Below are 22,568 nucleotides of genomic sequence, written 5' to 3' on the forward strand. Positions count from 1 at the left end.
AGCCTACCTGAGCCAAGAAGCGGTACACAAACACTTGTTTAAGCTGACCGAAGCGGTACACCCTGTAGATGCTCTGTATGTCATAAGAGGGGTTCCATGAGGCGTCGAAGATGATGACCCGGTTTGCAGCAACGAGGTTGATGCCAAGTGAGCCGGCTCGCGTTGAAATAAGAAACAATCGGCCGCTGAAATAAAGATCAATAAAATACAATCAGAAGAGAAACTTTAAAACATTCTTATTTAAATGTAGTGCCCTTGTAATTTCTGTTTACATTTTCATTTATAAAGAAATGAAAAGGGTTATACATATGTTGTATAAAACTCCCCCGTTAGTTGGACTATTCCATGTGACCCCTAGCCAGAATTACAAGTGGTCTCAACCATGTGGCGCAATTTCGCAACGTGCACTTGCTGTTCAGTGGAAGCAAGGAGACTGATGGCGATCAGACTGTCACTATTGTGTTATAACCGCATAACTGTGTTATAGTGTTGGCGGAGTCTGTGTGTTGTGGACATGCGTGTGCGTGCATGAAAAATGTAAGTGCATGAAGTCTTGTCCAGTGGAGTGTTCAGGAAGTTTATGTCCGCAATTACCCCGCTAACTCCGTAAATGAGGTTAGTTAGCCATAGCAGCTAGCCTTGCCATGCGGAGCACGTGGCAGCACAGCCTGTATTAATGTATAACGCCCATTAAGTGCAGGGCTAATGTAAGCATTATTATGTACACTACAGTTATTATATAGAATCGTGTGCATTCCTGTACTTTGTTATGTGTTTATGTTATAATAGTTAGGCCTCGTGTAATAGCATATGTCGGTGCTATGCTGTTGCGGCCTTTGGTCAATAGAGGGCGGCATAGGCCAGCCAATTGTGCCTTTTCTTAATGTAGATGACAACTGTATCATCCCTCTACATTACCTGTTTACTGATATCTGCTTCATCTTTATGTTACAGAGACCACACACACATTCACACACATTTACACACAAACCCACACGAAAGAACACACCCTGTATAACACCCTAAACCTACATCAATGTTCAGTTCATCACCCTGCGATAAAGTCTGTTAAAGTTGGAACTGCCTGTGGACAGCCGTTCTTCCTCACAAGTCGTTCGACCCTTCTTACAGAGGATAGGAAATCAAGCTGCAGCACAACCAAAACTTTGCACGCACCGTGTCCTCCACAAATGGTCCTTCGAGCCGGATTGTGTTGACAGCTTTTCCTAATGGCGACATCACAACATCACGATGAGGAAGAAGAACGTCAAGGTGCTCGTCCTCGCCGGCCCCAAAGGGTCCCGGGACATCTAGAGGACTACGTTCTGGCTTATCCACCCCGACGGCTTGTTCCACCTGCACTGCCAGACGACATACAACGCAGTGACACTGGGTCTCACCCAGGGTTGAACTATCGAACATCCACACCTGAACGACGCTGGACTGAAGGAAGGGAAGACCCTGAAACGGATAGATTACGCCGTATGGAACAGTGTGTATGGGATGTACAGCAGCAGGTCAGGATGTTACAGAGCACACTACAGACATCGATGGAACTCGGCAGGCGTACGCCACATGCGCCCCAGCTCATGCCAGAACGTACCGCTAGTCTGCCTCTCCTCTCTTCTGACATCAGACGACCTGCAACCATCACTGATGAAGGCCGTGTGGATATGCCTCCACCGACATCACCTGCCTCGGTGCCGTCATTACCTGCTGTGTTCCAAACATTGCCCCATAATACACAGGCCTCTCCTTTCCAGCCACCTCGTCAGCAACAAGCATCACACCTCAGTCCAACACATGCTCCAGTCCGATTGGCTCCCGCTTCTCCAGGACATTATGTCCCCTTTCCTCAAATGCCTGTCTCACCTGCGCATTCCCCTCTGGCGCCACGGCCTGGGTCTGCTCCAGCTGGCCTACCATATCCACTTCTGCCACAGCAACAGCAGCACCAGGAGCAACGGTCTCCGGCATATACCACTGCCCGGCCAAGTCCTCCTCCTGCCGTCTGGCAACCTGCTTACCCTCAGGCACATCCAAATCCTGTACAGTACCAACAACACATGCCTGCTATGATTCCCGGCATGAATTCACATCTTCTAGGACAGCCTCCCGTTCTGCAGCCACAGCATCCCCCTCAGGCTGCAGGCCAACAGCACGCGTTTCAGCCCACAGCTCCCCATGTGCATCCACCTCACTCCACCAGCTATCCAAATACCTTTCCACCGCCCACACACCATAACGTGCCTCTGTACGCTCAGGCCCAGCCAGCGGCACAGATGCCAAACTTGATGGAGATGGCCATATCCTCCTCATATGGTATTCCGCGGCCCAAACTGATCAGTTTCACGACTGGGAAAGAGAGTGATTTCCTGCTGCTGAAGAAAGGGCTAGATGGGAGAGAGAGACGGAGGGAGAGCAGGGAAAGGAAATACAGCTTAACGAATACGATGCGTATTTTTTAAATAGCGCTAAAAAAAATAATAATAACGAAACGCAATGTGTGGCGGCCGGTGATGAATCTGTGGCGCACCTGCCACGAATTAGTCTATGTGTGGGAAACACTGCCTCAATCTACTGTTTATTATGGCACTAACCAAGTCCCAGATAAGCCCATTACTGCCTCTACAACATCTTCTTCCGGGAAGAGAGAGACACCTAAAGACAATAAAAGGGAACGTTTCAAGCCCTTCTGCAACAGTACAGAACATTACCTGAACTCATGTCATGACCTCAGCAAGCTGACAACCACACAAATAGCAGCATGGATAAAAGACAATAAACGCTGCTGGAAGTTTGGCAGGGCACATCCGCCTGATAACTGCACTCTGAAGAAACCATGTGCTACCTGTGGTGATCAACACCTGCAGGTTCTGCACGAGACTGTTTCCAGCACAGATAAGAGTGTCCTTGCAGTGAGTACAGTATCCAGCGCCATCTACTTGGATCAAGTCACCCACTCTGGCAGAGTGATGTTAAAGGTCGTGCCAGTGAAACTCCACAGTAAAGGCAAAACACTATCCACACATGCTATCCTGGATGATGGGTCCGAAAGAACCATCATACTCTCATCTGCAGTGCACTACTTGCAACTGGGCGGAGCAGATGAGTCGCTCAAACTCCGCACTATCAGACAGGAGGTGTCAGAGCTGCAGGGAGCCTCTGTGTCCTTTGATGTGTCAGCACCAGGATGCCCTCAAGTGAGACATCACATCAGCCATGCCTTCACTGCTAAAGAGCTAGACCTTGGTAAACAATCCTGCCCAATGGATGTTTTACAGCAGAAGTATTCCCACCTTGGAAATATTCCAGTTAAAGCATTCAAAGGTGTACAACCTATGCTTCTGATAGGCTCAGACAACCCACAGCTTATCACTCCCACATCTCCTGTCAGGATGGGGCCCCTAGGCAGCCCTGTCGCTGTGAAAACTAAGCTCGGCTGGGCTATACAGGGACCAGCTACTTTCCTCCATCAGCCCGATGGAGCCACTTGTCTCCAAACATCATTAATCCCTCTACACTCTCAAGACCTGCGCACCAGTGTTGAAAGACTATGGCAGCTTGATGTGCTGCCATTTCGGCCCGAGAGAGAAGCCACTCGGTCAAAGCAGGACAAAGAGGCCGAAAGCACAGAGGAGTCCTGGTATATCCCTCATCACCTTGTACACCGAAATCGGAAGCCCCGAGTGGTTTTTAACTGCTCCTTCCATCACCAGCAAGGCTGCCTTAATGACCAGTTGTTACCTGGTCCAACCCTTGGCCCTTCCTTACTCGGCGTCCTGCTGCGCTTCAGAGAACATCCTGTGGCTGTGAGCGGAGACATCAAATGCATTTTTCACCAGGTGCGCCTTCTTCCACAGGATCAGCCCCCGTTAAGGTTTATTTGGAGAGACATGGAGAGGGAACGGAGCCCAGACATTTACCAGTGGCGGGTGCTCCCCTTTGGGACAACATGCAGCCCCTGTTGCGCCACTTATGCCCTCCAGCGGCACGTACAGAGCCACGGAGAAGAGAATGAAGATGTTGTGAATTCAGTTCTGCACTCATTTTATGTTGACAACTGCCTTCAGTCCCTACCTACAGCAACTCAAGCTAAACAGCTCATTGACAACACAAGGCAGATTCTTGCTGCTGGTGGGTTTGAGATCAGGCAGTGGGCCAGCAATCACCCAGAGACGGTGGCTCACCTACCATTTGATGCCAGATCAGAGGGATGTGATCTGTGGCTAAAGGCTAACCAGGCTGATCCTCAGGAGCCAACCCTTGGGCTCGCATGGCACTGTCCATCTGACAGGATTGGATATAAATGCCGCCCAGTTTCATCTGCAGACGCCACAAAGCGCAACGTCTACAGGATATTAGCCTCACAATATGACCCACTACGCTACATCACGCCCTTCACCACGCAAGCTAAAGTCCTTGTGCAGTCTCTCTGGAAGAAGGAGACAGGCTGGGATGAGCCAATCAAGGATGAGCTACTTCGCCAGTGGCAGGAGTGGGTTAGTGAGCTTCACCATCTGCCTAGCGTCAGTATTCCCAGGTGCTACATCACACCTGAAACTGAAAACCGCTCAATCCAGCTGCATGTTTTCTGCGACGCCTCAGAGCGTGCTTATGGAGCAGTGGCATATCTGCGGCTGCAGGCTTCTCATGACGTGGTCCACACCACCTTTGTCATGGCCTGATCGCGTGTCGCTCCCAGAAAACAGACATCAAAGCCGCTTGGCTATGTGTCATCCGACATCGCAGATCAGGATCCCATTACTCCAAATCTGCTGCTCATGGGGCGGCGAGATGCCTCTCTCCCTCAGGCAGCATATGGACCAGGAGAGCTTCTCGGCAGACGTAGATGGAGACACAGCCAAGTCATCGCCGACCAATTCTGGACTCAGTTCACCCAGCGTTACCTCCCAAGCCTGCAGCAACGTCAGAAGTGGCAGCAGTCCACTCCAGATCTGACAGTGGGGCAAGTGGTAATGGTTGTAGACTCACAACTGCCACATGCTCTTTGGCCTGTGGGCAGAGTCAAACAGGTGATGCCAAGCCCTGATGGACGGATCAGGGTGGCAGACGTGGCTATAGGGAAGCACACCTATCGCCGCTCCGTTGCCAAACTCGTCATCCTGCCGGAGATGCCTGCTGAGGATGCAGTCATAGTAACAGGGACTTTTACGGGATCCTAATGTGCTGTGCACATTAGGGGGCGGCTGTATAAAACTCCCCCGTTAGTTGGACTATTCCATGTGACCCCTAGCCAGAATTACAAGTGGTCTCAACCAGAGGTGGGACCAAGTCACTGTTTGGCAAGTCCCAAGTAAGTCCCAAGTCTCAGCAGTCAAGTCAAAGTCAAGTCCCAAGTAAAGACAGAGAAGGGCAAGTCGAGTCCAAGTCCAAGTAACACCAAAGCCAAGTCGAGTCCAAGTCCCAAGCTTCTTCGAGTCCTGAACAAGTCATCATGTACTCTTCACTTAATAATGCCATTATCAGACTAACGATCACACAATTTCAACATATCAACCTAATCTTCAGTATTTTTTTATACATACAGATTAAACTATGCATATATTTTATATATCTGTATATACGCATGCGCCCAAAGACCTTCAAAGTATTGTGTGTGAATGGTGGGTTAGAAATGTATGAGCACGGAAGGCACCACTGTCATCCTAAAGTTGGTAAAGCGCCTTGACTAGTGAGGCATGGACTGTGTGGATGCATGTAACTGGCATTGATGCTTCAGTGGATGCCAGTTACAGTAGGTCAACATTTTGCTTAAATCACAAAGAAACCTAATATTTCAATAAAACAATGTTTAATCTGCATAACAATTAAGCAGCATGACTACACACAATGAAAGGTGCTGGGGGTAGGCGCTTGAGAGACAGACAGACAGAGAGAGAGACAGAGTACACCTCCCTAATCTTAGTTATTTGTGTACATACCTGCAAACTCAGAAGGGCTGAAAAAGGTGACAAACTAAACCGTTGTAGGGGGGTCTGGGTCCCCCCAGCCTTTGTACACGTTGCCTAGCAACGTCGCACATGCGCATTATATCCTGCTCCGCTCCGAGTTATAGTAGTAGGCTATTCATGGGAAACGCATGAACAGCACGTTAAGATCTCGGCCAAGTCGTAATTAAAAGCAGTTCTTCATTATTTAAGTTAAGCGGCGGTAACGCCAGTGTTAAACAAGGTGTTAAACACGCAAATGCCGGTTGGTGTGCGTACATTACTGAGTGTTTATCGGTCCACGGCCGTAATGAACGTGTCGCATTGGTCCATATGTAATGCGCACGTTCTGTTTCCATTGGCATAGAGCTATTGCACATTAATTTTAACAAAGGATACGGATAACATATAGCCCACGGCAGTTTTGTCATTGTATGTATAGCCTATATTTGTATTACGCTATCATCATTCAACATGTAGAATGAACGTGTTATCTATAGAGTCGATTTACATAGATAATTCACAACCATGAACCTAATCTGGATCTTAAACCTGCCAATTGCCAACAATTGTTACTACATATAAAATATGTTTTCGTTTTTAGATCGCGTGTTTCAAAGGCATCTGCGTCTTGTGTACATAACACAGCGCAATATGAATACTGTCATTTCCAACAGTGAAGCGTTATATGTGCTTACTGTAAACAAACTCTACACACGGTCGCCAGCGTTTGTAGATTTTGTTCGTAACTCCAAACTTTTCGTAGCTACTAAAAAGTTGATGAATGCGAAACCGAAATAATTGATCCGAACGGATCACGGATCATCCGTTGCACCACTACTAGCTACTCACTAAACCACACAGGGATGTGTATTTGTTCATTACGTGTTCGTTTTCATCCCTCTCATATCTGACCACAATGACAGCCGTCAGTAATATCAGGTAACAGGACGGATGCTGTGGAGATCAGCCTTCACAAACGTCTTCTTTTCGCATTGAACGAGGTGACGTAGAACTGGTCTAGCTAGGCTAACTTTGACACAATTCACTGAGGTTAGCTAGCAACCTAACAAGCTGATAAGCTTAAGCATGTTAATACACTTTATTTGGCTAAAATAATTTTACTTCAGCAACGTTAAAATTATACAGCATACAATGTTTTTGCCAGATTAGCTGCAACTAGACCTACCTCAAAACTTGTATCTGTAACGTATCCCAAAAATTGTCCAGAAGAACCACTCGCTGACTACTGAGCACTCCACTCCAAGAGGGACCGATGGGTAAAAAAAACGCGCTGTGGTTTATCTTGCTTATGATTGGTCGGTGGTCGTGGAACGCGAGTCATTTGAACAAAGATTTTATTTATTGTGAAGATAGCAAACTTGTTTCTTGCTCATTATACAGTCGGTTATACAGTCTATGGTTGGTCGGTCAGTCGTCGGTCAGCCCCCCCCCCCCCCCCCCCCAAAAAAAAAAAAAAAACTCTTCGGATCTACACGATTCACGTCAATGACATATTTTGAGTTGAAAACGGCGAATTTCGCCGAAAGGTGACTAGTTTGCAGGTATGTGTGTACTGTATGTGAGTGTGTTCGTGTATTTATGTACTGTGTGTGTGTGTGTGTGTGTGTGTGTGTGTGTGTGTGTGTGAGTGTGTGTGTGTGTGTGTGTGTGAGTGTGTGTGTGTGTGTGTGTGTGTGTGAAAATAAGAAGATGTCTGATGAACTTAAGATGAATAGCATTTGTAAAGTCAACTTTGACAACAGTGTGTTCAACATCTGTGCAGAACTACAACATCTGTGCAACAGAAATCAGTACAGTTGAGAGAAAAATACGGGTACAGTCATCAGGAACATTTATTTTTCTCTGGTTGTGCCTCCAAATGTAAGGGTGTGAGAGAGAGAGAGAGAGAGACAGAGACAGAGACAGAGACAGAGACAGAGACAGAGAGACAGAGAGAGACAGACGCAGACCAGACGGACAGCTCTCGACTAGGCTTCCCTTCCGTGGCACAATTGCATCTTTTCCGTAGATGAAATCCGGGGAAATCGTGAATATTAATGAGGGGAAACCCGGGGATTATCCAATCACGCTGGTTAGGTCCCTGATCCAATCCAAAAAGGCCAAAATCCACCACATGATTGCATTGCTCGCACTTGCCTGCCGGCTCTCTCACTTTGCGGTCTTTGGGGCTTGCAGGTTCGCATTGCAGGGAAGGATGTCCATGATCAGGAAATTTAGCTTTTGACTCGAGGCATGTCAAATCATTACAAGTAAAAGAGGCAAAGTCCGAGTGAAGTCTCGAGTTAATAGTATTCAAGTCCAAGTCGAGTCGTAAGTCATGCCGAATTTGATCAAGTCAAGTCTGAAGTCATTAAAATCATGACTCGAGTCTGACTCGAGTCCAAGTCATGTGACTCGAGTCCACATGTCTGGTCTCAACCATGTGGCGCAATTTCGCAACGTGCACTTGCTGTTCAGTGGAAGCAAGGAGACTGATGGCGATCAGACTGTCACTATTGTGTTATAACCGCATAACTGTGATATAGTGTTGGCGGAGTCTGTGTGTTGTGGACATGCGTGTGCGTGCATGAAAAATGTAAGTGCATGAAGTCTTGTCCAGTGGAGTGTTCAGGAAGTTTATGTCCGCAATTACCCCGCTAACTCCGTAAATGAGGTTAGTTAGCCATAGCAGCTAGCCTTGCCATGCGGAGCACGTGGCAGCACAGCCTGTATTAATGTATAACGCTATCACCCATTAAGTGCAGGGCTAATGTAAGCATTATTATGTACACTACAGTTATTATATAGAATCGTGTGCATTCCTGTACTTTGTTATGTGTTTATGTTATAATAGTTAGGCCTCGTGTAATAGCATATGTCGGTGCTATGCTGTTGCGGCCTTTGGCCAATAGAGGGCGGCATAGGCCAGCCAATTGTGCCTTTTCTTAATGTAGATGACAACTGTATCATCCCTCTACATTACTTGTTTACTGATTTCTGCTTCATCTTTATGTTACAGAGACCACACACACATTCACACACATTTACACACAAACCCACACGAAAGAACACACCCTGTATAACACCCTAAACCTACATCAATGTTCAGTTCATCACCCTGCGATAAAGTCTGTTAAAGTTGGAACTGCCTGTGGACAGCCGTTCTTCCTCACAAGTCGTTCGACCCTTCTTACAGAGGATAGGAAATCAAGCTGCAGCACAACCAAAACTTTGCACGCACCGTGTCCTCCACATATGTGTATGGACATGTCGTTTTGTTTCGTCACCAAGTTACAAGAAGAGTACATTCAGTGTCAGTTATTCGATAAGTTGTCATATTTCCTATGTTTTAGAAGTCCTTGAACTTTTCATTTGTATTGGTTGGTAGCGGTGTCAGTTATATAGCGAAAAAATCTGAGTTCAGTGTTTTAACCCAGTCTTTCTTCAGTCAGGGCACCTTTCAAAAGTGCATAAAATCTCAAGGCACCCCAATGTAAAATATGATTAAAAACGACACTGCATAACTGCATAGCCTAAACATAAATGCAAATGTCCTGTTTATTTAGACGGGACAGTAAAGTGCAACACGAACTGTGAATAATAATAAAGATAATAACAACTTTATAGGAACTTTATCTAGCAGCACCTTTAAAAACACAGAAGTGCTTCACAAAACAATAAACCAGTCACAAATGTCATAAAACCACAAGAAGTAAGCAAGAACTCAACAACAAATTGAGACCAGGAGAACTCAAATGAAGTGCAGGATGCAGTTAAAATAAAATAAAGGGGGTAGACATGACAACAAATAAATAAAATTAGATACAATGAATAAGATAAGAAAAAGATGCAGGTTAAAAAGTGTCATCATAGTCCTTGTTTCCATCCGTGTTTCCATCCGTGCCATCCGCGCACCTACACACACACACACAATAATCCACAATGAGAGAGGAAGAGAGAGAGAGGTCGACGTGCGCGCAGAGCGCAGGCACGCTCTCACACTTACACAAACAAGCCGCAATTGAGAGAGAGGAGGGGTTTTGACTCACCATCAGAGGGAGACGTGAGCCTGGTGCGACGCACACAACCGCCCTATCCTAGCAGGGATGGATGAGAGGCAGACACGGAGCTCCTGGTCCACAGTCCTCAGGCGCTCCCTGTACTTGTTCTTGATGTATGTCAGGCTTGAAAAGCTCAGTTCGCACAGATAAGTTGTGGAGAAGGGTAGCAAAAGAGCAACAGCGCTACTTTAGGCCACTGGGTACTCTTTTTCCACTGATATCCAAAACCTGTCCAATTCCATGTCACCAAATCTCATTTTCAATATGCGGTCTTCCCTGATCTCCATCAGTTGCTCCTGCGTTGGCAGTGACAGGTCCTTTGCGCTCTCCAGTGCGCTTGAACTCCAAGGATCACGGACCCAGTCAAACTGAGCGCAAGATTTCGATGGAAAATAATGACTAAAACGCTCCTCGAGAGATTTCAGATGCTGGGCTATGAGGGCAGAAAGTGTGCTGCTGTTTACATGTTTAGACGTTGCACAGGGGAAACATATCCAGCCTGCCCTGTCCCACAAAGGAACGCCAGAGCGTGAGCTTAGATCTGAAGCCACGCAGTTTGTCAGATGAGGAGAGGAGGTTTTCTTCTTTGCCTTGCATTTTAATGTTCTGCTCATTGAGGTGCTTAAAGATGTCAGCCAAATACGCGAGTTTTACGCACCATTGTTCATCTGCGAGCAGCTCTGCATATGCATTTTTCTCTTCTGTCAAGAAAACTCTGAGTTCTTCTCTTAACTCGTACAATCGGCCCAAAACCTTCCCTCGCGACAACCATCAGACGACTGTGTGTAGCAACAAGCTCTGATGCTCTGCGCCCATTTCCTCGCACAGAATGGAAAACAGGCGGCTCTTTAACGGGCGCGCCTTTATGAAATTAACAATATCCACTGCTCTGTCCAGTACGTCAGAAAGTTCTTTTGGGAGCGTCTTTGCAGCAAGTGCCTCTCTGTGAAGGAAGCAGTGGGTTGTTCGGATGTCTGGGTTTTGCGCTTTGGCCCTGCTAATGAAACCTCTGGCACTGCCAGTCATTGCAGCCGCACCATCAGTACAGATACTAATGCAGTTTTTCCAACTCAATCCTCCATTTTCAAGATACTCAGTTGTCACACGATACATTTCTTCTCTTGTCGTTTTGTTTGGTAGCGGTTTGCAAAATAAAAAATTCTCTCTAACACGGTCCCCATCCACAAACGGAACATTTGCCAAGAGCTGCGCGTGTCCACTCACGTCTGTTGACTCGTCAAGTTGTAAAGAGAAATGTCCACTTGTCTTGATTTTCCCCAAAACCACATCTTCAATATCCACTGACATGTCGTCGATTCGCCTCCCTATTGTAGAATTCGACAGTGGGACCTTTGCTATTTCTTTTGCAGCTTGAGGCCCTAGCATTTTGTTCACGATTGCTGTACATGCTGGCATAATTACAGTCTCTGCAATAGTGTGGGGCGTCTTTGTTTTAGCCACTATTTCAGCTCATTGACAACACAAGGCAGATTCTTGCTGCTGGTGGGTTTGAGATCAGGCAGTGGGCCAGCAATCACCCAGAGACGGTGGCTCACCTACCATCTGATGCCAGATCAGAGGGATGTGATCTGTGGCTAAAGGCTAACCAGGCTGATCCTCAGGAGCCAACCCTTGGGCTCGCATGGCACTGTCCATCTGACAGGATTGGATATAAATGCCGCTCAGTCAGTCAGCCAGTCATTGCAGCCGCACCATCAGTACAGATACTAATGCAGTTTTTCCAACTCAATCCTCCATTTTCAAGATACTCAGTTGTCACACGATAAATGTCTTCTCTTGTCGTTTTGTTTGGTAGCGGTTTGCAAAATAAAAAATTCTCTCTAACACGGTCCCCATCCACAAACCGAACATTTGCCAAGAGCTGCGTGTGTCCACTCACGTCTGTTGACTCGTCAAGTTGTAAAGAGAAATGTCCACTTGTCTTGATTTTCCCCAAAACCACATCTTCAATATCCACTGACATGTCGTTGATTCGCCTCCCTATTGTAGAATTCGACAGTGGGACCTTTGCTATTTGTTCTGTCTTTATCTATTATGCTTCTGATGTTATGTAGCCCAGTGGTTCCCAAAGTGTGGGTCGCGACCCCGGTCGCGGGGGAGGGGTACGGTTTGCGTGAACTGCAGAACCGCGTCTGTTGTTAAGGTGGCACGTAATACAGTTGTTTAGTCTACATGCCACCATGAGCCTATACCACCTTAACTAACGGACCACTCACCCTGGGGTGCGTTTCCCAAAAACTTTTTGATAACAGTAGCCATGCGTGAGTCTGAGAACTGAACATTTTAAAATGGAAAAGTTTTTAACAGCGGGTCCAATCAAGCGTAAGCCTACTTTACAGTACGAGCCATCAAGCACTCCGACTCAGAAAAAGACGAGGAGATATGACGAGGTGTACATCGGGCTGGGCTTCCCTAGTACGCTGGTAGGTGGTGAGGAAAGACCGCAGTGTGTTCTATGTTTAAGAGTGCTAGCCGCTGACAGTCTAAAACCCAGCAAGCTTAAACGTCACCTGAAGACCACACACCCTGAGCATAAAGACAAGCCGGCTGATTTCTTTCAGAGAAAATTAAATAACTGTCGTATCCAACAGACTAGTTTCGTAAAATCTGCGTCTGTCCCTGCCAATGCTCAGCTTGCCTCCTATAAAGTGGCCTACCGTGTCGCACAGTGCAAAAAACCACACTCAATAGCTGAGGAACTGATACTGCCCAGTGCTATCGATATGGTTGCCACTATGATTGACGAGGCAACAGCAAACAAGTTAAAAGTGATTCCTCTCTCTAACAACACTGTTGGGAGACGCATACTTGATATGTCAAGTGACATAGCGGAGCAGGTCAACGATATGGTGCGTGCAAGCACCCGGTTTGCTCTGCAGGTGGATGAAGCCACCGACAGCAACAAGGACTGTTTATTAATCACATACGTCCGATTCATTGCTGCAGGGGACATGAAAGAGGACCTGTTGTTCTGCAAAAAACTTAAAACGCGAGACACTGCTGATGAACTTTTCAAAGTAATTGACACTTACTTGCAAGAGGCCAATCTGAAGTGGGAGGGTTGTGTTGGGGTGTGTACAGATGGGGCTCAGGCAATGGCTGGGAAGCACAACGGGCTCCAAGCCCTCATAAAGCGTGTGTCGCCCAACGTTCATTGGACTCACTGTATGATCCATCGAGAAGCGTTGGCTTCTAAACAGCTGAGTCCCGAATTGAACGAGGTGATGACGGACGTCATTGCCACAGTGAACTACATCAAAACGCGCCCTGTTAAGGCCCGACTTTTCTCTGCGCTATGCGAGGAAATGGGATCCAATCACACAGCTGTTTTGTTTCACAGCGAAGCGCGATGGTTGTCACGTGGGAAGGTTCTGTCCAGGGTATTTGAGCTGCGGGAGGAAATTCGGATTTTTTTGGAGGAGGAGGGTCATGACCTCGCGGTTAATTACAGTGATGAAAATTTTCTTACGAAAGTTGCCTACCTCAGTGACATGTTCCAGAAATTAAATGAACTAAATCTGCAGATGCAAGGAACCAACACCCACCTTCCGCATCTTGCAGATAAAATAAAATCATTTTCAAGGAAATTGGAAATGTGGGAGCGGAAAATTGGGGAGGGAAACATAGACTCATTTCAGAACCTTCATGCTTTTCTTGAATCCAACAACATTCAGAACACAATCGTGCCTTGTATGAGAGCACACATCTCTGCCCTACAACAACATTTTCAGAGGTATTTTTCAGTGAAGGATTCAGCACAATATGACTGGATCCTAGACCCCTTCACTGCAGCCGCACCTACTGACTTCAGCACTGCTGAAGAGGAGCAGTTCATTGATATCACATCAGACTCCACACTGAAACTGCAGTTTCAGGCCAAGTTACTGACTGCATTTTGGATTGGGGTGGAGGAGGACTACCCACTATTGGGTGGAAAGGCAATGGCAGTATTACTCCCTTTTGCCACGTCTTATCTTTGTGAGGTGGGCTTTTCTGCAGTGGCCTCCATAAAGACCAAATACAGGTCAAAGCTGGACATTGAGAATGAACTGAGGGTGGCCATCTCACAGTTGCCACCACGATTTGAAAAGATCTGCAGTTCAAAGCAAGCCCACACTAGTCACTGAGATGTATGAAATATTTTATGAAAAAACAAATCTGGGGTATTTTTTCAAATTCAGTGCAGATGTTAAAAAGATGAAATAGGTTCAAAGTTGTACAATTTAAAAGTAAATGTAAGTTACTTTTTTTGTTATTTTGTCACTCAAGAAGAGAAGTTGCAGTTGCAAAGTTGTTAAAACAGTGCTGTTGCACACAAAACACATGAATAAATGTTATTTTGAAGTGTCTTGTAATGGTGATTATGCCCTTATTGTTTATTTGTACTGTTTGCGTGAATTTCAAAATACATTTTCAAGAAACTAAAAGTTTCGGTGTTATGGGGGGGCTCCAAAATATGTTTAGGTCTTAAAGGGGGTCCCAGCAGAAAAAGTTTGGGAACCACTGATGTAGCCAAAGCTGTTTTCCCTGTAACAAGAAGGACACCTACTGGTGTACCTCGGTATTGCACCATAAGTGCCTTTATTTCGCCTCGTAAGTCATAACGAGTTCAGTTCAGCACAAGTAGTTCCCACGGTCAGATCCCAGGAGTAGAGACGTCCGTAAGTTTGTTGCTATACTAAATATCCATTAAATATATTATATACTATATTATAATATATTCATTTATGTAGCATGTCGAGCAAATTAGTTGTTGTTGTTAATATGAGGTGTTAATGTAAATAGCCTGCTAATTTCATGTAGCTCGTGGCTATCGTTTTCATGTAGCTCGTCGCTATCATTTTGTATGTAGCTCGTGGTGATTTTGTGTAGCAATTTGACACATGGTTATTTTATGTTTTGTGCTTACTTTTAGTTTTACAGAAAGATTTAATGCTGTACTTCAGTAAAACTCTATGCAAAGGAAATTCTGGAGCCTCACTCATCTTTTTAGTCATCTATCTGCCGAACTGTTCCAAGCACGTAACGGCTAGGGCAGAATAGTAAAAGGACGAATACACAGCGGGTGAAGACAACGGAGCAACCTCCTAGCTCTCAGCTTGTCAGAATCGGAACTCACAGCTACAAAATGGCGGATTCGAGGGAAGAAGAGAAAGAAGATAAAGCACAAATGACTTTAGAAACAAGGTCTCATGTAAGTTGTTTATCAGTTAGGACAAGCGCATCAACAGCTAGCAGCGCTGCCACCAGAGCAAGGGCCAAAGCAGAGGCATTAAAAGTCAAAATGTCCTATGCTGAGAAGGAAGCTGCTATGCTTAGGGAGAAAGCGCGCATTGAAGAACAGAAGCAGAAACTCTTAGCTGAAGCAGCACGCCGCAAAGCAGAGGTGGAAGCTGACCTTGGCATGCTACAGCTAGAGAAGGAGGCAACAGCAGCGTCCAGAGAAGCAGACGTCTACCAAGCTGCGGCCGAGTGGGAAGACGAACAGCGCCTGGATTTGGGAGATGAAGACAGAGCTCAGCGCACTAGGGAGTATGTGCAGAACACTCCATTGCAACACGCTCCACAGCCATTTCCAGAATCACGGCAGACTCACGGTGAACCAAGTCATCCTCTTCGCACAACCACTCAACTGCCTCTTCCTCAGCCGCAACATCCTCCTCGACCGTGCCCTCATGCAATCAACCACGGACAGCTGAGCAGAGCAGACTACCTGGGCCAGCAGAACAGTCCAACACCACACAGGTACCCCCCAAGCCCCCCATCTCATGCAACATCAAATGACTACACTGACGCGCCAACCCCAATGCCTGATTTCGCCACTTATTTGATAAGAAGAGAGATGGTGAGCTCAGGATTGACCCAATTCGACGATCGCCCGGAGAACTATTGGGCATGGAAGACGTCTTTTCAAAGCATCACACAGGGCCTCAACCTGACACGGAGAGAGGGACTCGACCTACTTGTCAAATGGCTTGGCCCGGAGTCTGCCACTCAGGCCAAGCGAATCAGGTCAGTCCATGTCACAAGTCCACAAAAAGCAGTGTTGATCATATGGCAGCGCCTAGAAGACTGCTACGGATGCCCGGAAGTCATCGAACATGCTCTACTGAAACGGCTTGAAGATTTTCCTCGCATCTCAAACAAAGACCCTCACCAACTGAGAGAGCTGGGGGATCTGCTGCAAGAGTTGGAGTCTGCAAGGACTGCAAGGAGAGTGGCCTAACACCTGGGCTTGCGTATCTCGACACATCGAGGGGTGTGAACCCCATTGTCGAAAAACTCTCATACAGCCTTCAAGAAAGATGGGTCACACAAGGCTCCAGATACAAAGAAGAGTACAAGGTAGCCTTTCCGCCTTTCAGTTTTTTCGTAAAGTTTGTCTGCAAGCAAGCAAAGACTCGAAATGACCCGAGTTTTGTCTTCTCCTCACCCACCTGCTCAAACAGCATGAAAACAGACAGAGTCAAGATGAATAGCAAACCGTCCATCTTCGTCAAGAAAACTGAGGTGTCAGCAGGAACTCAAAACTTTCCCAGCAACCAGTCAGACAAACAAAACAATGAGCCAGACAAACATTGTGCCATCCATAACAAGCCCCACCCCCTCTTCAAGTGTCGAGCCTTTAGGATTAAGCACCTGGATGACAGAAAAGCCTATCTCAGAGAAAATTCCATTTGTTACCGTTGCTGTGCCTCCACTAAACATGTTGCAAAAGACTGCAAGCTGTCCGTGAAATGCAGAGAATATGACAGTGAAAGGCATGTATCTGCCCTACATCCTGGTCCCGCCCCCTGGTCATCTGAAGAGACCAGAAGTGAATCAGAACAAAATGAGCAGCCACTCAATGTCACGTCAAAATGCACAGAGATATGTGGTACTTCTCCTCAGCCCAGGTCATGCTCCAAAATATGTCTGGTGAAAGTTTACCCCTCAAAACAGCGTGAAAAGCCCAGCATGTATATGTAGTATTGGACGACCAGAGCAACCGGTCGTTGGCCAAGACACAGTTCTTCGACCTGTTTGGCATTGAAGGTGACCCCTCTCCCTACACTCTGGAGACATGCTCAGGCACAGTTGAGACGGCGGGGAGAAAGGCATGCAGCTTTACAGTAGAGTCACTCGATGGAAAATCTACAGTAGCACTTCCTCCCCTCATCGAATGCAACACAATGCCAGACGACAAGTCAGAAATTCCGACGGCAGACATCACTCAACACTTTGCTCATCTCTCTCCTGTGCACGGCAAGTTACCACCTCCAGATCCTCATGCTCAGATCCTTCTTCTCCTAGGGAGAGACGTCTTGAGTGTGCACAAGGTAAGTGAGCAGTACAATGGACCCCATAACACCCCGTATGCACAGCGCTTAGATTTGGGCTGGGTCATTGTAGGCGAGATCTGCCTTGATAGAGCCCATCAGCCAGCTGAAGTCAATGTCTACAAGACCCATGTACTTTCTAATGGCAGAAACTCATTCTTCACACCGTGCACTAAAAGCATCCAAGTCAGAGAGCGAGTAGGCCATCATTCTCTCCTGTGCTTACCCGACTCACCATCTGACGCTCGTCACTCACGCACTTCCGTTATCGACCCAGACCACCTCGGAGACAACATTTTCCTGAGAAATGCAGACGACGAAAGACTAGCCTTGTCGATTGAAGACAACATCTTCCTGGAGGTGATGGACAAGGGTGTGTATCGTGACGAAGACAACCACTGGGTGGCGCCATTGCCATTCCGCTCACCTAGGACACAGTTGCCGAACAACAAGGAGCAGGCCGCGCAGAGGCTGTCCTCGTTACAGCGCACGTTCCAGAAAAAGCCAGATGCAGTAGAAAACAGTGTGATGGAACATTTTCAGCTCATAGACCCAGATCTGGATGTGGAAATTCGGCCCCAGGTAACTGCATTGGCAACCAAAGTCACAAACTCATCACTAGGCACACACAGATTCAAGCGCTTTTCAAGCTGGAAATCTCTTGTGAGAGCTATTGCCATACTTACCCATGTGGCGAGGTCATTCTCTCAATCTTCAGACACACAGACCTGTAAAAAATGGCATTACTGCATGAAACCTGGCACTACAGAACTTTCACAAGCAAAGTCTACACTCATCAAAGCGGTGCAGCGAGAAGTGTACAACAATGAGTTTGAAAGCTTAGCACAACATCGAAGTGTGTCACAGGACAGCTCACTCAAGAGACTGGATCCCTTTATCGACAGTGAGGGACTAATGAGAGTGGGTGGTCGAATACAAGCAGCTGACCTCTCTGATCAAGAAAAACATCCTCTGATCATTCCACCAGATCATCACATAACCAATCTGCTCATTCAACACTACCACAGTCAAGTAGCACATCAAGGCCGCCACTTTACCATGGGCGCAATACTCAGTGCAGGACTGTGGGTCGTCAAAGGTAAAAAACGCATCTCTAGTTTGATCCACAAATGTGTAATGTGTAGGAAGATGAGAGGAAGGCTCAAAAATCAGAAAATGTCAGATCTGCCAGCAGACAGAGTGTCTGTTGATCCTCCATTCACACACACAGGGCTCGACGTCTTCGGCCCATGGAGCGTTGTGACACGCCGAACCAGAGGTGGCAGTGCAGAGAACAAAAGATGGGCCGTCATATTCAGCTGCCTGAGCACCAGAGCTGTTCACTTGGAGGTGATAGAGTCAATGTCCACTTCAAGCTTCATCAATGCTTTCTGTCGTTTCCTGGCAATCAGAGGGCCAGTTCAACATCTACGGTCAGACAGAGGCACAAACTTTGTCGGGGCCTGCAGAGAGATGCAAATCAACACAGAAGACCCAGAGATCAGAGGTTTCTTACAAGATCGAGGCTGCACCTGGTCATTCAACGCACCACATTCCTCCCACATGGGGGGAGCATGGGAAAGAATGATTGGAGTCGCACGACGCATCCTTGACGGGCTTCTGTTGAAAAACACCACCACAAGACTCACACACGAAGTGTTGACCACTCTTATGGCCAAAGCCATGGCCATCATGAACTCTCGACCTTTAACACCCATCTCATCCGACACGGAGGTACCCCAGGTTCTCTCACCTGCAATGCTACTGACCCAGAAAGCAAGCGTAGCTCCTGCTCCTCCAGGTGACTTTAAAATGGATCATCTGCACAAAAGTCAGTGGCGACAGGTCCAGAGCTTGGCTGACTCATTCTGGAAAAGATGGAGGCAGGAGTATTTGGCAACTCTACAACCGAGAAGAAAGTGGACAGAGGACAGGCCAAACCTTCAGGAAGGCGACGTCGTCCTACTCAAAGACTGTCAAGTGAAACGCAATGAATGGCCAATGGGACTTGTCACAAAAGCCATCCTAAGCAGTGACAACAGGGTTCGAAAGGTCATGGTCAAAACTGCAAATTAAGGGACTGTCAAAGAATATCTGAGACCCATTAATGATGTTGTTTTGCTTCTTTCCAGAGATGATAATTAATTACATTTAAAGGGAATGTAGTGATATAATAGTAATTATACCAGACGGGGAGTGTTCTGTCTTTATCTATTATGCTTCTGATGTTATGTAGCCAAAGCTGTTTTCCCTGTAACAAGGACACCTACTGGTTTACCTCGGTATTGCACCATAAGTGCCTTTATTTCGCCTCGTAAGTCATAACGAGTTCAGTTCAGCACAAGTAGTTCCCACGGTCAGATCCCAGGAGTAGAGACGTCCGTAAGTTTGTTGCTATACTAAATATCCATTAAATATATTATATACTATATTATAATATATTCATTTATGTAGCATGTCGAGCAAATTAGTTGTTAGTTGTTTAAACGGTGCTATTGTATTGAGAGGTGTTAATGTAACTAGCCTGCTAATTTCATGTAGCTCGTGGCTATCGTTTTCATGTAGCTCGTCGCTATCATTTTGTATGTAGCTCGTGGTGATTTTGTGTAGCAATTTGACACATGGTAATTTTATGTTTTGTGCTTACTTTTAGTTTTACGGAAAGATTGAATGCTGTACTTCAGTAAAACTCCCTGCAAAGGAAATTCTGGAGCCTCACTCATCTTTTTAGTTATCTATCTGCCGAACTGTTCCAAGCACGTAAGGGCTAGGGCAGAATACTATTTCTTTTGCAGCTTGAGGCCCTAGCATTTTGTTCACGATTGCTGTACATGCTGGCATAATTACAGTCTCTGCAATAGTGTGGGGCGTCTTTGTTTTAGCCACTATTTCAGCTACGAGGTAGCTAGCTTCCAGTGCTTTCTCTGAGACTTTTGCAGATTTAATCATCATTTGTTTTTGACGGCTATGCTGACTTTTCATTCCAACAAAATATTCAGCATCCTTGTCAGCAAGTGATGGATGATTAGTGGTCAGGTGTCTTTTAAGTTTGCTCGGAACCATCCCTTCGTTTGACAGTTTCATGCCACATATTAAGCACAAAGGGAGAGGACATGCTGGATCCCCAGTACTGACGAAGCCAAATTTGAGGTAACTGTCATTGTATGTCCTCTTTTTAGCCTTACTGTTAGCGTCTACCTTTGTGACATTTCATGCAGACTCAGGGCTGGTGGGCGAAGGCTCGCATGTAGGCTGAGGCTCCATGTTACAGTCAATCATGTGCGGTTCTTGTGGGGCTTTTCTTTTAAAAAAACGATCCATGCTGTTGTTGCTTGTTCCTTACTCTTTTTGAAATGAAATGTATTTTCGCGGTTAAATCAAACAATGCGCTGCGCTGGCATCTGACCCCGGTGGGCGGGTCCGTGAGTCAGATTTTTTAATTTAAATTATTTTTAAATAAAAAATATTATTAATTTACAATGTTAGTAATCCATTAGTAGGTACAATAATGTATTTATGTATTCAAATTTTAAAACAAATTTTGGGGGGGATTTTTTTATTTTTTATGTCAGAATACGTAATTTTTTTGGCAGCACCCCTGACACAGTCGGGGGGCACCCCAGTGTGCCGCGGCATCCACTTTGAGAAAGGCTGTTTTAACCTACCGGGTTTGAGAAGACTTAGGTCGGAGAGGCGCGAAAAAGAGAGAGAGGCAAAGACGGAGAAGTTAAGACCGGAGGAAAACGATTTTATTTATTTTGGGTTACTAATGTTAACAATAAGCTGTAAGTGCTGTTGTGTGTTCGAGTGCCTGGGGGAAGAGCGTGGAACCCATTTGGTGACAAACTCACAAGACTATGCAAAACTGCGAGACTGTAGCAACGGCTAAATTAGCCTCGTGTTTAGCTGCGTTGTCCGGAGTCCGGGTTTATTGTTTAGTAGTTGAACCATAGACTGTATATCTATGAGTTGAACAGTATAGATGTAATCTTAAGAGACTCGTGTGCCTGCTGCCGGTTGACAGAAGAAGGACATTGGGCCAACAGGAGGACTACGCGGGATTGTTTCATCGGGGAGATACGTCTATGGATCGGCCGTGTGGAGGGAATATGAGCTCAATCTAGCGCGCCAACAAGGGTACCATAACTGACTAAAATCCCGGGTACTTTTATTTATTTTGTTTTGAACCGAGTCGTGGAATATGTGTTGTGGTTATTAAGTTGACATGTTATTAAAGTAAAGTGTATACAGATTGACAATCGTTTCAGGTACAGTTCGGGTATTTCTGTTAATGGAATATTTCTCTGATGGTAATCAGAGTGGGGGCTCTAGAGCTGATATTTGGAGTTGCATGGGAGATTTATTATGCTGCAGTATAGCTACTGTAACCCAGGTGAAAATAGACACTGGTTATTAACTGGTTAATAAATAAGAATAATTATCAAACATAATTTCATCATTTTAAATAAAAAGCCCATGATTTAGTTTGATAAATAGGATTAAAAGTAATGATTCATTCATGTTAATTCATCCTGTAAGCTTCTAAGTTAAAATAGATATCCTGTCACTTTAAGGAAGTACAGTTGTTTCAGCCAATCAGATTGGCTGTAACGTTTGTTCACGCGTGAAACATCAGAAGAAGAAAACTTTTCAAGAAGCAAGACGCTATAGAAATCGCTATTGAAATCGAACCAGTGAGCAATAGACTACAAACTTTGTGTAAGCCTTTATTTTCCATTTTTGAAAGTGTTTTGTGTTACCGTTACGTCTATAGAGATAGACTGTGTTTTATTTGTACTTTGATATTATTTTTTGGACTGAGAAATTGTCGAGTAGTCTGGGAGTTCTGAAGCCACGTTACGATTGACGAGCCACATTACGATTGATGAGACAAGATGGCGAGCTATACCCAATGAGAGTTGAACCACTATCGAGTGGCATCTTCCAGCTTCTTCTGCATTTCGGAGGAGAACACACATCGCTCGAATCAGAGTTGCGGTAGGACTGTTTGGTGCCATCGTTATTTCGACCACAAGTTGATTCCTGTAGTGAGATATTAGCCAACGTGGATGCGGTAAGGGTGGATTCATTCACACCACACGGACTGCACAACGTGGTTAGCATCCATTGACTGCATTGAATGCAGAGTAACGAACTTTAACGTCAAGCTGAAATACATTCACGACGGTTGAATGTTGTTTTGAATTTGCTGA

At 45.9% G+C, this 22,568-nt stretch overlaps 1 protein-coding gene across 4 annotated transcripts in view; it reads right to left on the reverse strand.

Moving 5' to 3' along the window:
- The window catches only part of LOC134872427 (transcriptional regulator ATRX-like), a 49,231-nt gene that overhangs the window by 2,669 nt on the left and 23,994 nt on the right, over positions 1-22,568 (reverse strand). The window contains exons 29-30 of one of the 4 annotated variants that reach the window (XR_010166798.1): positions 1,177-1,461; positions 7-185 (exon numbers count right to left, since the gene is read on the reverse strand). Coding sequence is in view for 3 of the 4 variants with exons in the window: in XM_063895715.1 (XP_063751785.1) it covers positions 22,161-22,398 (238 nt within the window). In the remaining variant the exon portion in view is untranslated. Of the gene's footprint in view, positions 1-6; positions 1,462-21,436; positions 22,399-22,568 lie in introns of those variants that run through there. The other 3 variants (XM_063895713.1, XM_063895716.1, XM_063895715.1) reach the window with 3 other exon arrangements.

The sequence above is a fragment of the Eleginops maclovinus genome, chromosome 11, assembly GCF_036324505.1.
Source record: "Eleginops maclovinus isolate JMC-PN-2008 ecotype Puerto Natales chromosome 11, JC_Emac_rtc_rv5, whole genome shotgun sequence".
NCBI lineage: Eukaryota > Metazoa > Chordata > Actinopteri > Perciformes > Eleginopidae > Eleginops > Eleginops maclovinus.